Genomic DNA, 18526 nt, shown 5'->3' on the forward strand with positions numbered 1-18526 from the left:
GGTTGTTATATACATTTTACAGGCTTCGGTGTGGCCTTCATCCCTGGGAGAGAGAGATAGATAGAATGAGGAAGAGAGAAATTTTCTAAATTTAATGAGCAAGGTTGTACAGCCACGGACTTTGCTGACATAATTCACTAAAATAGGTTGAAAATTGCGACCTGTAGAGGAAAACATCCAGACATCAGTCACGGGTCGCGGACGGTAGGACCAACAACACATGCGCTCACGTATTCGAATTAATATTGCAAAATGTCACAAAAAGACAGTGATCTGTTTAAAAAAATGCTTACAAGTGTATTAAAACCCATTGAACATAGTATCAGTGAAATATACAAAAAACTGGACAGTTTATCTAGTGATATTAGTGAAATAAAATCGGTTATATTTGCAAATAGTAACGAGAGCTCATCAAGTAAAGTGGTCAAAAATTATAAACCAACTGCGCCTGCGCAGCCAGCTCCGATTACAACGAACAACACATCAACACCGACTAGCCGTCCTGCTCCCACACTGCCACCGACCCGTGCACAGCGATCGACTGCCGTGAGAACAAAAGAGAGACTGGCATCCCAGGCTAAACAATCGGTTCGGGCGAAGTGCCGCGACAAGCCACCGAAAGATGACCTGCCACAAACAATGGTGGATGATAAAATAAATATGACCGCAGATAACTGCGCTAACTCATTAACGGTAATTGACTCGCTTACAGAACCCATTGACTCAGAACTAGAGGACCTAGAACCGTCGATAATCCCTAATAAAACTACCGAAAACGTATGGGAAACAGCTCAAAGTCGTCATAGTCGTCGAAAAAGTCGCAAACCTGCCGTAATTATTAAAGGAACCGCAACCGATACCTCCCTAAAAGGGATCATAGTACACAGGTATTTACATGGATGTTATTTCAAAAACGATACAACACCTGAATCCGTCATAAACCACCTAAAAAGCATCCATGATGGTGTTCAATATACAGTTGAAAAGATACCGTCTAAACGCGACAGTTACAACTCATTTAAGATAGGGATTCCAACTGGTGTGTATGACAAATTCCTTTCTACATCGGTTTGGCCTATAAACACTAATATCTCCGAATGGCAGCCGTTTCTCCGACGCAGGGAGACCATGTCTCCCGCTGACAACCCCGCACCAAAGCAAAACAAATAGTAGTAGTAAATTGATTAACGTACTACACTTAAACATTAATAGATTACCTAACAAAACATACAAACTAGAAAGTGAACTTCAGCTTTGTGAAAAGGTTGACATAATGTGCTTATCTGAACACTGGTTGGACACGAAACAAATTACCTCTGTTAACATACTTAACTTCCATCGCCGTGCCCACTATTGCCGACCCTCACGGATGGGTGGAGGAGTCTGCATATACGCCAACTCCGAGATCCTGACCATGGAGCGTAAAGAAATCACGGATTTATCTGTCGAAATGCAGTTTGAAGCGTGTGCAATTGAGTGCATCGGCCTTGACCTCATTGTTGTTTGTATATATAGACCTCCTAACGGTGATTTATCCTTATATTTATCTAAGTTAAATGAATTGTTAAACTTAAATATAATTAAAAATAATAATGTATTAATAACTGGTGACATGAATATCGACTTATTAGTTAAAAATAATACGGTAAAGGATTTGCTAGATACTATTAAAATTAGTGGATTTAAAAGCCTCGTGAATGTACCAACGAGGATTACCGAAAACTCGAAAACTTGTATTGACCACGCATATTCTAATATAGGCAAACCTAGCATTGTTAACGTATTTTGTAACGACTTGCACCTATCCGATCACTTGTCTGTAAATGTAACTTTGAATATTTTTTACAATCAAGTCCCATCTAAGCAACATATTTTAAAGAGAAAGTTTTCACATAGTAACAAATTGGATTTTACACGTAGTTTGGACTTGTATGATTGGGATTGCCTATTAGTAAAAAACAGGTGTCCGAGTAAAAGGTTTGAATCGGTATTAAATGTTTTAAAGTATTACTTTGAAGCACATTTTCCTATAAAATATCAACCTATTAGAACAAATCGCGATGTTTGGGTTAATGATCTTATAAAAGCTAAGCGAAATAAATTACGTACACTAAAAACTAATCTTTCACATAACCCTAATGACCACGAGTCACGATCGAACCTTGCAAAAACAGAACCATTGTATTGGGCACTATTGAAAAAACTACGTAAAAATTATATTAATAAGCAAATTTCAAATAGCAGTGACAATATGTGCCGTAATATTTGGCGAGTAATAGCTGACGAAACGTGCAGGAAAAACAAGACTGGAAACCGCGCAATAGACATACTCATAAGCCGGTCGGAGGGCGAGTGCGAGAGTGCGCGAGCCGCCGCCGCCGCATCACTACTGAACCAGTATTACGTTAACGCCAACGTAAACAATTTAAAACCGTGCATTGTAACTGCTTGTGTGTATTTAGACAATTATCTGGACACAATGCCTGCATCACTTGTTTTTACTCCGTTCACCGTAAGTGAAATCATTGAGTCTTTTAATAAAATAAAACGAAAAAATTCGAAAGACATTAATGATATGTCAACTCATATTCTTGACTGTCTGTCTCCTTTGGTTATATCACTGATCCTATTCTTGTTCAACGAGTGCGCTAGCGCCGGCGTATACCCTGATGTTTTAAAGCTAATAAAAGTGCAACCAGTTTACAAGGGGAAAGGTGAACATGACTCACCCAAATCTTATCGCCCGATATCTCTGGTGCCTATCATCTCAAAGGTTTTTGAACACCTAATTAGCAAAAGACTGATGCAACATTTCATTTCCAACAACTTGTTAAACATTCAACAATACGCATACCAACCGGGAAGGTCGACGACGGACGCTGCGCGGGATGTTGTGACACGGGTGCTGCGACACCTCGAGGACGCCCGACAGGTCGCTGCCGTCTTCTGCGACCTGTCGCGCGCCTTCGAGATGATTGATCATCCTCTTCTCTTAACGAAATTAGCTCAGTATGGGGTTAGCGGTGTATTTCATAAAATGATTGCATCCTTTCTAAATAATCGTAAACAATGCACGTATGTACATAACTCAAGGTCAAACTTAGAAGCAGTAGGCGATTGTGCAGTTCCTCAGGGATCAATTGCTGGTAACAACCTTTTTCTGATCCTCGTAAATGACATCACGAGCGCCTGCCCGGGCTCTGAATATATCATGTTCGCTGATGATACTTGTGTGATTGTGCATGCGGATGATTTTGAAACTTTAAAAACGAAACTTAATTATGTAATAAATCAACTCTTCAAATGGTTTAATGCTAATGGTATGGTATTAAACTTGGATAAAACGAATATTATCCACTTCCAGTTAAGAAACACGATTAAAACAAAATTAAATATAGTTCTTAACAACACCCAAATCCCTCAGGTTGATACAGTTAAATATCTTGGGTTCGAAATTGATGCCGGGCTGACTTGGGGTCCACATATCCAGTCGACCTGCGACAGGCTAGCTTCAGCCTGCTATGCACTGTCCAGGTTAGCACCCAGCCTAACTTCGGATAATCTCAAAAGAGCGTATTACGGATATTTCCATTCGATCCTTACACATGGTGTAGATCTCTGGGCCACAGCCGCTGAACGTGATAGGGTGTTTAGAATGCAAAAACGTGCTCTCCGCATAATCGACGGTAAACCCTCTGACCACCCAGCACAACCGCTATTTAAAAAGCATAAAATATTAACTTTGCCTTGTATATTTGTACTGTCGGCTTGTATGTACGTCAGAGCAAATATGCATACGTATAAAACTAATGCATCTATACGTACCTGTGACCGGCCGCCCCGCAGGACTCCCAAACTGGTTGCTCCGAGTTGCCGACTCGCTAAGTCGAGACGGTCGCTTAGTGTAATCGGACCAAAATTATATAATTCACTCCCATCTACATTAAAGGACTCGAAAACTGACTCAATTTTTAAAAAAAATCTTAAATTATTACTTATTCAACACGCATGCTACTCAATTGATGACTTCATGTGTATAACCTTAACCAAAGATCATTGACCCAACATCGTGAAACGAAATATTATTATTTTTCTATTCCTGATTTGTTTCATTGAATCTATAATTATTAATTGTAAAATTGTATTTTATTTTGACTTGTAAGACGTACTTTTATTTTACCAATAAAATTCTGTATTCTGTATTCTGTATTCATACGAAAGCATTTAGATATCGAGAAACAATAAAATACATATTTTTGTCGATTATCTTGTAAATGTCAAAGTAGATAAAAGTGATGTTTTAAACAACTAAAAAACACATTGCAATATTACAATTTTGTGATATTGTCATGTGGTTTTAGAAAACCTTGCACTATGAATACAATTAGAATACATAACAGTAAAAGCTCCCTTGAATCAGTGACATCAAAAAATTGTGATATAGATTCAGGTCCCAGCCCAGGCCGTCAAGGTAAAAATAGGTAGTAAGGATTAGGCGTGGGAGGGGGACGTAGTGGGTGGAGGGGAGGTGGGGGTGTCTAGACGGCGGCCTTGACCGACGCGAGTTTGGGCGCGAGCGAGGTCGCCGCGACCCAGAGACCGAGTGAAGCGTTTCATAAGTGTGGTAGATCAGGTTCGTAACTGGATATTTGTTTGGAGTGACAGATATGAAACACGAATTAAGATTGGCGAAGGGCCCTAGAGATATGGCGGTAAGAATAAGATTTGTGTTTATGAGGTTTGGGTGTCTTGGGAAAAGCTTTTTGGTAATAGAAATGAAAGCTAATCAGAGCAATAAGTAAGATCAAATACTAGATTGAAACAGCCAACAATTTATACACTACAGCAAAGTAGATGTACATTGATGATCTACGAATATAGATTCGTGAAAACATACTAAAGATAGCAATACCTACCCAAATCAATCTAATTAACTATACAGAAAAGAAAAAAAAAACAGGTAGTGAAGACAATAAAGAAATATTTTCTTGGAAACATTATACCGAAAGATAACGTTTAGGTAAATATGAAGTATCTATGGATTAGTTTCATATAATTGTGTAAGGTCATTAGTGTCAGTACCCAATTTGAAACGTCATCAATAATTAAATAATTATGTTATTTTAAAGAAGGCAATATAAAGTACGTAATACCAGAAAAAAAAAACAAAGAATACATATCTTGAAGCCAAAAAAAATACAAAGAGAAAAGAAACCAGATATCTACAAAAAAATCTAATAACCATCAAAAGCTAAGGTACAAGACAAAGATAAATATCCAAGCCCCAGCCGAAAACCAGACTAGACGTACAAAACAATAGTTTAACGCGGCGGAACGCAACGCCGCCAGCGCTAGGTCTGTGACCCGTGACTTTGCGACGACATTCAGCGGGCCAAATAATGCAGATAGCGCGGGTTCGACGACCGACAACACCCAATATCACGCGGACGATCTGTACCTGCGTCGTTATATAACATGACCTACCACAACGTGCGTGAGACATGTGAGCCGAAAAGAAAAGGTCTCCGGGTCTCTTAGGTTTTAATTAGCAGTTTGGAGAAAGCGAAATTTTAAATTTAGGAGATGAATAGGTTTGATTGGAATTTTGCTCGACCTACCTCAACCATGCTGTTTTCAGAGATATCAGTCAATTTTACGTTGAGACGACACAGGTTTTGTAAGAACAACTGTGAAAACACACAGGTTGTGAGATTTATACTTTCCCTGAAATAAGACCCAGCGAACTGGAAGAGGCAGACATTTACATTTAGCTTATTCAAAATACATAATGTAACACAGACAAAAATTGTATTCCGGTCCCTAAATTCTAGGCCTCAAAGGAATTCGATTAGGCATCATGGAGAATCTCCATTTTAAGATATTTCGTTTACTATAACGTGACCCACCTGCTTTACAGTTTCAGCGTTTGAGAATTTATGGAATTATTGGGGACTAAGCCGAATTTCCAAAATAAATATGGTAGCTAGATCTTAAGGAATGAACCATACCTCTTGTTTTAATACTTATATAAGTAGTATGTGTGTTTGTGTTTAATAGTCTCCATATTTAGCTCCTTACCCTACCTGTTGACTTTTGTATGAGTTCTAAATTTCCTGCTACCTAAAGGTTGTCTGGAAGAGATCTCTTTTTAGCGATAAGACCGCCTGTTGTTACCTGGTTCTATTTTCCTTTAAAATTTATTTGAAGTTTTACATATATACGTGAAATGTATATAATTGTTAGTGCAATAAAGAATATTTACTTACTTATTCCAAAATTAGATCTGAAAACCCAAGAGATACAGCACAAAACCTACCTCAAACAAAGTTCGCATCATAAATAATGCCTAACAAATGGTTTAACTAAAATTATACTGAAAGAAGTGAAAAGGACACAGACAAATTCACATTAGAGCAAAATGCTAAGTAAAATCACGAGAAACCAGGTCAAACAATCCAGAAAATCACCGAGAGCAAGATATCTCTACCTTTTAATATTTCATTTGAAATTGGATCAACCTAAGTAACGTAATCATGCCCTCAGATTTAAAGTAAATTGATGATATATTATAATCAACTTCGTAAAGAGCGATATCTTTTTATAACCTCCACGAACAAACCTCAACGAATCCTAAACGAATTTAGACATATTTATTTAGGAGTTTTACGTATGTGGATTTAAAACGTAGACATTATTTTATGATAATGCTTTCAGAATAACCAATATAACATGGCTTCAATAACGTGATAACGTTTCGCTTTTACGTTAAAATATAATTAATTAAATAATAAACCTGGCAAATGAATATAAAGAAAACTAAAAGTAGCGATTATTTCTTAGAGACAATTGGAATATCTGCGTTTGGTAATGGTTGAACAAGAAACGACATTAATAGGTCAGTTACAGCATATGACACACTGGCACACAGACGTCTGCAACACTTAAGTAAACCAAACACACGCATACCCAATGTATCATACATGCAAAAGAACTCACGCTTTAAACAAAGAAGCTCAATCTAAGACGCTGCGGTTCGGAAATGATGTTAGGTACGGAGTCTGAGGAAGGCGTTGGGGGGTGGGGGCCGAATCTGCCGCGGGGTGACATTGCGGGAGCGTCGACCGCTCGCCCGCGCCCGACCTACGGCACGGCCTACGTCCCGCCGCGGAAAACAAGACCGTTGGCGTCTAGAAAACATCTATGAAGCTGCAAATAGGTATTCATGTAACAACGCAAAATTGTTGAGAGAGGAATAATTTATGCTAATAGTATTTTTCAAAGAACTTAAAGATGATACCTTACTAACATAAAGTATCATGGTAAATATACGTAGGTGTCTAACTAAATGTTAATGTCTATATTCTTATTTTAGACACAGATTGAGGCGGAGCAGTGAACTACAGACCTATAAAAACAAAGCAAAGTTTAAATCACGAAATTAAAAACATGAGGGCAGAAAAGTTCAAGAGCAATCGACCAGCCACGTCTAGAAATATCTAAATTTCAAATTACTACAATAAATTGATATGAGTGAAAATAGAATATGCAAACATTGGGACGCAATTCAAATCTACGAAAACAAAGATTTCTACGAAGTAAGCAATTACAACGTAAACAATAAAACTAATCAAAACACACCTGTAAACAAAATCCCATCCGAGCCTAAAGGGAGTAAAATGCTAAAAAAAGTTCGTAAAGGGTTCTCTGGAATCTCTGTCTCATAACGCGACATTACGCAAGACAACGTTGAACAATTTTACCGTAAGGCAAGGACGATACAATTTGCTTACAGAACGTGCAACGGCGCCACGCGCTTTAAGATTTAAAACAACGCTGCACGTGCGAGTTACATAAGGGCGACGGAAAGGAATGTTGTCTTGATAAAGATACTTCATGCTCGTTTGTAAACGTTTCATTTTGCTAATAACAAACGGCAATTTCACATTGTTTATCGCATTTTCTGCATTTCTGACTGAAAGATTTAATTTACGTTTAATATTAATAATAAATATCAAAAGGGCACTCATTCTTTTTATTTTATCCCAACGGAATTTAAAACAGGACCCACGTTCAGCGACGTCTGCGTTGCTAAACGTGCGAAGCCCAAAAAATGATATTAAATAAATTCTATGAATCTTGACTGCATGAAAAAAGATCGCCGACATATCTTATATTCTGTATCAAATTTTACATTAAAAGCTTTGACAACAGTAGTTTCAAGTATGGGGCGTTTTAAAGGGAATCTCTCAAGGCAACACCTTATGCCATATATTGTATATACTGATAGAACATTTGTCAATAAGAGTTTGCAATTGTTTTACAGAGGCATGCTTGATTTTACAGAAGCTAGTAAGGTATGTTGGTATAAGTGCGGACTCTTTTTCCAGTTTGTAAGCATTCACGGTTTTTTTTTCTTTACTCTTGTTTGCAAATTATGTAATTAGCTGTATGTAAAGTTTTAAGGAAATCGCTGATGGTTACGACTACACATATGTTATATGCCTCAAAGTTTATCTAAGTAGAGGTTTAAATTAACATTAAATTAATGACAGGGACGGGTGTGAATATCGTCAGACAAATGCTAATAATGCGATAGGCGGAATTGATCATCATAATTTCGCTATCAATGTCTAGACATCAATCAGAATTTGCAATAGTACACGTACAGTGCCAATGATTCACGTTATATGCATTTAGTTTGTATTTAAATTAGCAACTGAATAAAATAGTGGTAAGTATTTTAGGTAAACTGGTTTGTTATTTAGTCAAATAAGCTATAAACTCAAATGTATTTGCATTCACGCTTCGTAAAATGTGACAAAGTAGCGAGGAGTGGAATTAAACGGGTACTGACAGACTCGGACATCCCAGAGCTGGAGGCCTACCGCGAACACCGAAATACACAAATTGCGGGCATCTTTCTCTTTTATTCCAATTAAAGCGTAATTAGAGTGACAGAGAAAGATGCCCGCAATTTGCGACTTAGGTGTTCGCGGTAGGCCCTCTGATTTGAGAATGATGTCTTTAATGCCCAGCCGGTGGAATTGAGTTTTTGAAGACAGGCCGTATGTACAGGATTCAACTGTACTGTATAATATAAAGGTTGTCTGGAAGAGATCGCTCTTTAGCGATAAGACCGCCTGTTGTTTGCCTCTATTACTAATAATTTGTTTTTAAGCTGTATCTTTTACTGAGTAAAAAAAAAAAAGGTATTCTATCTTTTTTTTTTATACGACGTCGGTGGCAAACAAGCATACGGCCTGCCTGATGGTAAGCAGTCTCCGTAGCCTATGTACACCTGCAACTCCAGAGGAGTTACATGCGCGTTGCCGACCCTAACCCCACCCCCCTCGTTGAGCTCTGGCAACCTTACTCACCGGCAGGAACACAACACTATGAGTAGGGTCAAGTGTTATTTGGCTGCGGTTTTCTGTAAGGTGGAGGTACTTCCCCAGTTGGGCTCTGCTCTAGATCTGGAATGACATCTGCTGTGCTGTGCCCTACCATACAAGGCGAGATGACATTCACATTGCCCATACCTCTCTTTTGGACGTAGTTTAAGGACATACCCGGGTCCACATCTATCTATCTATCTATAAAGGGTTAACACCGAGTTCGTTGGCTAACCCTAACGCAAGTGGTTCTAAATCGCTTCTCTAGAAAATTCTGTTTAGGGTTACATGATAACAAATAAAACAAAATACGTTATAACAAGCACATTGACCACACATCAGTAATGTGAACTCATTCACAAAATATAAACTTAACCTACTTATCCATAACACAAAGAGACGGGAATAAATTCCAGTCACTCGAAATAATATGCTGACGTAAAATTAATTATCAATCCTCTTGTACAATGAGATGAGAGGCACGGTAGCCTATACTATTGTATAGTATGAAAACGATATTGAAAAGAAAGTATCAAAACTAAGGTAGCTAAATATAACGTTAAAAATAATAGTAGTAATAAAAGAGAATGTACCACAGGACATCTGAAAGGCAGAGACAGAGAGATAGGGAGAGAGAGAGATTTTTCAAGTGATTAGCTGCAAGAGATAAATAAAAATAATTGGAAAACCTAGAAGATGGTTTCAGGCTTGATCAGACAAAGACAACAACCATATCTGTTATAAAGAAACAGATATTATTACAGAAGCTACTGTATTAAAAAGGATAAAATATTTGACGTAATTTAGTAGTTATGAAGAAATAACTGTCACCGAAGCCTATAATTTATTTTGTGCAACATATAGTGTTATTTATGTAACAGCGAGGTCAAATGTTATCGTGCCAGTATCCAGAAGATAACGTTGGTAATTGTCAACATTGTACGTTTTGTTATGTACAAATTTAATGCTGAATACTCGTTATCTGTTTCAAACACGTTTAATGTATTAATTATCGGTTAGAAGTCGTCTGTTACTTCATTTTTGCTAAATATATTTCTAAATAATTATTTACAAACGGTACCTATTCTTAAAAATGTGATGTGAAACCTATTTATTCTGCCATTATAGAAATTAAAGAACATGTGTATGAACCAAATGAAAGTGTAATACCACCTAGATCTATTCCCATTCCATTTGGTTAGAGGTCAAATGATAGCAGCTTTAAAAATTAGGTCATATCTAAGGACTAGGTAGCCTAAAACCACCAAACTTTTTGAGAATGCAATATTGATAACGCTCGAGAGGCCAGAGGGAATTTCGTTATCTGCCTCTCTGTCGCTCGAATATGCGTGAGTGATAGAGAGGAAGATAACGACAAGTCAATTTTTGTTTTTCACGGTAGGCCGTCAGGTTCACAACAACACGTGGAGAAAAATATAACTATAAACGTTATTCTAAATTTAGAATTATTATCTCCATTGATATTTTACCTATATGTTGGTGATGCGATTCATTCATTTAAATATTTATCTCTATTAGCTCTACATAAATCTACCGTTCTTTGCTTTGTTAATCGTGCCCCAAAAGTTTTTGTTTTATAAAGGAAAAGTATATCACTACCATATTTGTAGCATTCCACGGGCTGTCACGTACGGACGCATTCTATTTCCTGTATTTAGACTTTTTTTCGGCGTTTTAAGCAGGCGATTATTTGTTGGCGATGTTTGAAAAGGAAACTCTTGAACCTAAAAATCTTCAGAAAATTCGCGTTCGTACGGGACTACGGTAGACCATTCATGGAATGCTCGATCCACTTAAGTGTTACAACATGACAGTAGTGATAGTCTTCTACCACAATCCAATAATATTAAAATTTAAAATATTTTAGAATAACGAGCAGATGGCAGACTTTTTGAAAAACGATTTTTCAAATACTCTGCTGTGGTACTAAATAAACGCAACTAATTATAAAAGGTAGATAAAAATATTCTCCCACTTCTAAAATGATGAGACCTATAAAAACGATAAATGTTATGTGATTGGTTTTTCCTTACCTACGTCACGTCTGACTTTCGAGTTCATTGTGCTTTTGTCCTATGACAATACAGTATTTCTAATGTAGTTACTAATTCAAAGATCAGCCTCATGAAATAATAGCTGCTATTAACCGAAGACATATCGTTAGGTGACAAACCAACCCTGATTTGGTACTAATACGCTTCACTATGGCTCTGAACTTATGGTAGTAACATGTTAGTTTCGGTTATAACGATACATTGATTGTCCATTTTCTAGCATGCGTGTATGTGGGAGACTAATAATTAGGTATTGCTTTTTCTAACCCACCTATATAATTAACAGTTGTATTAGGAATGAATTTACTTTTTGACATATCATAGCCAGTTCAATTTTTAATTTGCAATTTATTTTTCTATAATATGGCGGTGATTCCAAGCGTTATACTAACTGCTCATCAAGTACTATTTGTTTGAATTTGAGAAGTTCTTATGTAGTTCATTACTGACAAGGAAAGGTACCTAACTGTCCGGTTCCGACACGTATTTTTTTTTAGCTGCCCAAACTCAATCTATTGGGAGAAATTGTCCTCCAAAGTACTAAAAAATTACTAAATGTTCTAACTCCTATAGAAAGTGATGCTCGAGCAACTTGCTAGTTAATGGCTGGTTTGAGTATATGTTTGAGAGCAGAAAAAAAATAATGAGCACGTGTTTTGTTATATCGGCCGAAACTCATGTTTACCTAAAAAATAGACATTCGAAGTTTTATAATTATAATATCTTATCGCTAAAGATACACATAAAGACGGGTGTTTCTTTTAGGAAAACTTGAGTTTAAGCAGATATAACAAAACACGTGCTCATAATTTTTTCCTGCTCTCAAACATATAAGTACTCAAACAAAGCCATTAACTTGCAAGTGGCTTGAGCAATTGAGCATCACTTTCCATAGGCGTTAGAAGATTCAGTATTTTTTTAATACTTGGAGGACAATTTCTCCCAATAGACTGAGTTTGGGCAGCTAATAAAAAATACGTGTCCGTTATTTTAGACTACTCTAAAACATATATAAATCAAATCAGAACCGGACAGTTGGGTACCTTTCCTTGTGAGACTAAATAAATAAGACCTTAAATGATTTTAATTGGTAAGAGGTGTACTTAATAACTTCCAGTAGATATCGCTATGTATGTGCCATCGTAAGGCATATGTACCTAACAATAAAGTATATGATGCAAATGTTCTCTGCAGACGGGTAAGCCACGGTAGATCAGTTGGTATGGCAGATCGCCGGGCTAATATCCAGGAGGCGCGAATTCGCGTTTCCACCGAGGCAGTGATTATTTTCCATTTTTCATTCATTTACATGTACAGTCACGGACTTTAATTGTTGAGCCATTTAGGGTTCAAGCTAATCTGGCTGTCAATACTAACGGTATGAAATGTCCAATGTACAGTAAACCCTACATGGCTCAACCATGAATGTCCGTGTCTTTACGAGCAGAAGACTTTAAGGTACAAAAATAACTTATGTATGTTGCTTATATAAGATGTCTGTGTTCTTTCTTTGTAAATAATTATTAAGTAGTTTTTATTGATTTAGCAGTGTTCAAAGTCGACTTTGCACACACTTGCCGTTTTTTTTAAATGCATCTGTAGCCTTGATAGTTTTAAGGTGAATGCACCGACGTCCGCGATGACTTATCTCACTCTTATTTACACACACGTGCATTTTTGCATAACATTATGCTTTTAAGTATATGATGGTTCTATATTGTGAAATGAAATGTTTCAAAATGCCAGAAAGTTCTATTTATTACCAGTTTTTATTTGGGTGGAGGGTGGAGCTGTCTGTATTTACTTAATCATAATTATATCGCTAGGTAAATTTGAGAAACTAGTAATTATCTAGCTGCGGCTAGTTTAATGGGTACCTTTGCGCCGGGTACAACTCGAGGGGGACTTTTTGACTAGGCTTAAGCTAGTCTTAAGTAATTTTTCTCTGTATATTGTAATTATCTCATACCATCGTCCAAACTGTTAATTAACAATTCGTGAACATTATTGCAAAGACATAAAATCTACTATAGTTGGCATTGTATAGGTGTTGTTGTAGTTGTGTCTGTCACACCTTCCCGCCTTAGGTAGGTGTGACAGAGAGCACACTACGTATTCGCGTGCAGCGAGCGTTTGATTGAACTATAGTGGTCAGTTACGAGTTTTGCTCTTATGGCTCCTCTACACGATGGCTCAGCGCTGGACCAGTGAAATGGCCATGCGACGGTTGAAAGCACGCACCATGGAATGGGCCACGTGTAGATGCGTAAGCACCATCGCTGACCCACCTTTGATGTTCCTTCTTCCTCGCGTTGACCCGGCATTTTGACACGGCTCATGGGAGCCTGGGGTCCGCTTGACAACTAATCCCAAGATTTGACGTAGGCACTAGTTTTTCCGAAAGCGACTGCCATCTGACCTTCCAACCCAGAGGGTAAACTAGGCCTGGTTGGGATTAGTCCGGTTTCCTCACGATGCTTTCCTTCACCGAAAAGCGACTGGTAAATATCAAATGATATTTCATATATAAGTTCCGAAAAACTCATTGGTACGAGCCGGGTTTGAACCCGCGACCTCCGTATTGCAAGTCGCACGCTCTTACCGCTAGGCGACCAGCGCTTGGGAAAATTCCATGCCTTGTGTGACATTCGAACTCTTATACGGACCAGACACTAGGTACTACTAGTAATGAAATGACATTACTTTTAAGAAATGTCATGATTAATTACAGTGTAATGTTTGGAACGAAGGAATGACGGCAAGTAAGGCTGTTTTCCCCCCAGAGGGACTTGTTTGTTAAGAACCAATAGAATCACTACATATGAACGAGGAAAATAAATCAAGATTATATTTGTTCTTAACATCCTAGCACATCTCTGGTGAAAAGCAGCCTATTGAAGTTAGTTTAATTAAGTCGAGGCGAGGAGACTAATTCGGTTAAACCTTAGGTATTCAACAGCCCTAAACCAACTACACCTACATAGTTTTACCCGATTGCGGCGAAATCGCTGCCAACTCATCTTGGTTTGCTTAGGAAATTTGAAAAAAGAAATGCGAAAGAGAATGTTGATACGTTTGGAAGGTGAAACCCAGAATCCAGCGGCAACGGGGGAACTTAACGTAACATCGGTAAACATGGATAAACGCTTTTGTATAAGACAGTGCGAGAACCTGCTTGCGAAGTTTCTTTGATTGCGGCATTGGACAGATCGATGCAACTATACCTCGCGGTCCTAATGACAGATCATTTTTATATGGAGCAGCTCTCGCGAAATGTTTGCGATCATTTTTAGGAAGTATAGCACATTAATTGATGTAGAGATGTAACATTTAAGGAATTAAAATACCGTAAAAACCTAATAAATTCATAATTCAGCCTATGTACGTCCCACTGCTGGGCACAGGCCTCCTCTCATGCGCGAGAGGGCTTGGGCTAGTCGCCACGCTAGGCCGAAAAACAAAACATAAAAACATATTACTTCAATTATTTTTTCAATAAATCCAAAAGGGACTTGGAGGAACTGTCATGGGTCATAAGGATCATCATTCGACGCGTGAAGTATATTGGACCTCTTCAATGTAACGAAAAAAGCATGGGAGTTCTTGCACCGTCTAGATTTATTTATTTATTTAAACCTTTGGGAAACAAACAGGCAAAAACAACACACAAAGTTAATCAGATTACACATTCACAAGCCAAACAGTTTCCACTAATGAGTAATAACAATTATGTTGCTCAGAAATTAGATGTACGAATAAACAAATAACAAATGAACAAACGTGAACATCTGTAACTGTACCTACTGTGCATTTTTTAAGCAAATTAATGATTTATTATTTAAAACTTGTATCTTACTTCATGCTTTATCAGATCCTCATTCTTCATCAAATCCAGGTTAGCAAAGTTGGAGAAAAGCCAGCTGTCTTCAACTGTGCACATTGTGGTAACTTCACTAAGAAACTAAACGCAATGTTCACTTACAATCCCTTACTCAAAAACTAAGATTTTTAACGTTTTTATTCCAAATTCAAAAGTCCGATTTAAATTTTTATTACGGTCAACAATATATAAATTTTAAAACAAGAAAGCGCAAAAATGACACTCGATTTACGTAGCAAGCGTTCCAAATACGAACTCTTACGTTATCGTGGTACAAATTCTAAACCGACTATAAGCCACGCCGCCGCGTCCACGCACTGTCAGACGTTCACGCAGTGCGTGCGCGCAGACCACGCCTCCCCCCACCATCAGGCACGCACTCCGGCATTGGTCCCTTGGTTACGACGCCCTTATACCCTTGACATTAAAGTTGGGATTTCGGGCGTGACTGCGTTGCAGTTGCACATCATGCACACTTTTATAACGATCGCATTAAAGTCGAGGTTCGCGTCGTTTTCAATGCACCATCTAAAACCCTTTTGCGCTTTTCCGATTGGCTTATTTTCAATGGACCAATGATATGGGGTATTTTCCGCTGACGATCCGTATTGGCGCCGGCGCAAGTATTTACATTTCCCTTTATATATTTTCTGCTATTGTCGCAAACATGAGTTCGAGGTTATCGTTAGTTAATTAGAGATGTTTATTATCTTAAGGAAATAATTGGTTATAATTACTACCGTGTATATAAGCACTATAAGCAGTAGGTTTAATGAGCTTTGACGTTTGTACTTATCAAATTGCTAATCGTTGTAATATAAAATAGTATGGAAGTATTTGATCCAAACACTAATTAAGTTTAATATTTAGGTCAGTGACATAAAAAAATAATTTGTTGTGTCTGACAATAATATAAGATAAGCTACCGGCGACGTGGTAATAAAAGTAGGTACAGAGGGCCTGCCATCCACACAGTTATTAACTTATTAATCCAACCCTTAGATCCACCCGACCCTAGCGTCTCCCGAGCGTCGACGTCTAGTCAACTCTACGGCTGCTGCTCGACGCAGCGTTGGCGCAATTGCGCAGCGACGCCATTTGCCATAGCGCTGATTCAGCTTCAATTCAATTCAATTCAAATATACTTTATTCATGTAGGCCTAGCAACAAGCACTTATGAATAGTAAGACAGTATTACATATAATTATCTTAATCCAATTATCAGAGCAATAATAATAATAATAAAATACTTTATTGTGCACTACAAAGAAACATACATGTTACAAACAAAAAAAAAAGGACATAAGTAAGTAGGTAACAACAGGCGGACTTATCGCTAAAAAGCGATCTCTTCCAGACAACCTTCAGATAGCGATTCAGTGGCTAGAAATAAAGTTATTGGGCAGTGCAAAACCAATTGCAAGCAATTTATTGATGTTGTAAATATTATTCCATATATAATACTAATGAATATAATTCATAGATCAAATTTAATACTAAAAATTTTACAAAATATAGTCATACAAAAAAGCTTACTAGACGCCGACGATCAAAACACGCTATTTATTGCAGAGAAGATATCATACCTAAGACCAAAAACACTCGTGTTTGTGTATACGTACGACGCTCAGACACAGTTAGAAAGGAAGAGCTCCACTCCTGCTCAACTTCTGTGTGTGTAACAGCGACGAAGGATCTTGTAGACGGTCTTCTGAAGCCTGATTTACATGTGTGGTAAGCCTCGACAAGCCTCAAGGGACGCAGCTATACGGTGGAATAAGATAGCAATATTGCTCCCTTTAACGCATAATTGCGTCCCTTACGCTTGTCGAGGCTTGCCACGCATGTAAATCAGACAATAGACTGTCTTCTCTACAGAGGCCTTACAAGATGCCTATGTGTCTGCGTGAAGTCCATGCTGACTCAACGTACGCAGTTGCGCATGAGTGAACGCAGACACATAGATCTTTTACGCGCGTTATCTTAATCTTACATTCAAGGCGAAGCCATAAAAACGAGGACCATAAACATACTGTATTCTAAACATATTTAATTAAATACTACAATTACATTTAAGAAAATTTTATGTAAGCGATTAGAGCAAGATCTCAGAGCCGCCACACCTTTACTTATTTTCTCATGAATAAAATGTATGGGATAATGTAGTGTTAGTATGTAGTTTTAATGTTTGCTTACTTGCTATATCGGCCCGACGGCCATTTGTCCGGTACAAGGTGCTAAAGGTGGGTAAAAATAATACTAACTTTTCTTAAATTCTCACAGCTGATTTTTATGTAGGTATGTATAAAAAAAATTGGCGCCGGCGCTGCGGTAACCTTTACCAGACGCTTTAAAGCTGTCAAAAAATATTGGAACTTTAGATTTTAGATTTAGATTTATATTTATTTATTTTCATAACGATAAATTACAGTATAAATTATTCTTATGTTAATCTATATGAATTTACATTATGATCGTCAATGATTTGGCATGCAAACATATAATTATAAAACGTCAATAATAATTATCAAAAAAAAAAAAGCAAATTTGAAATTACCGTCAAATTAAAAACTACGAAACAAAGGAAACAGGAAACTAAAAAGAAATAATGGAATACATGTCAAACTAAATATTTAGTAGATATCACATAATGATATACACATAACTAAGAGCAGTAATAATAATATTATAGAACAAATGTCATCTTAAATCAATTTTACATAAACTATAATGTTAAACAGTTATTATAATTTTAATTCCATGTATTCATTCACTGAATATAATGGGTTTTCCAATAAAAAAATCCTCAATTGACGTTCAAATGCTTCGTCAGATATTTCAGTTCTTAATTCGAATTTACTTACGAGTATATTCTCACTCTTGATTTTCTTATCTTGGACTAGATTTTGATTTAAACAAAAAAGGTATTTGACATGACCGTGTGTTTTTTCCTTGTTCAAATTCTTTATTATACCGATACAGATCATTGAAATAAAAATATCCCCGGCTTCAGCCTGAGAAGTGATGATGGACACATAAATACAGCCTCCTAACCTTGTCGGTAGTAACCCTGCCTACGAAGCAAGTGCCAGGTTCAAATTCTGGTAAGGGCATTTTTTTGTGTCAAATCGTCTTTCATGTTGGGAACTAATAATCACAATTACGTCTTTCTTATCGAT

At 37.3% G+C, this 18526-nt stretch overlaps 1 protein-coding gene across 1 annotated transcript in view; it reads right to left on the reverse strand.

Moving 5' to 3' along the window:
* LOC133528326 (steroid hormone receptor ERR1) overlaps positions 1–16524 on the reverse strand; it is a 61939-nt gene extending 45415 nt beyond the window's left edge. Inside the window, exon 1 of the mRNA XM_061865669.1 lies at positions 15324–16524. Coding sequence (XP_061721653.1) covers positions 15324–15407 — 84 coding nt within the window. The 5' untranslated portion in view covers positions 15408–16524. The remainder of the gene's footprint in view (positions 1–15323) is intronic.
* Positions 16525–18526: the final 2002 nt, after the last annotated feature.

This window comes from Cydia pomonella, chromosome 19 (genome assembly GCF_033807575.1).
Source record: "Cydia pomonella isolate Wapato2018A chromosome 19, ilCydPomo1, whole genome shotgun sequence".
Classification (NCBI taxonomy): domain Eukaryota; kingdom Metazoa; phylum Arthropoda; class Insecta; order Lepidoptera; family Tortricidae; genus Cydia; species Cydia pomonella.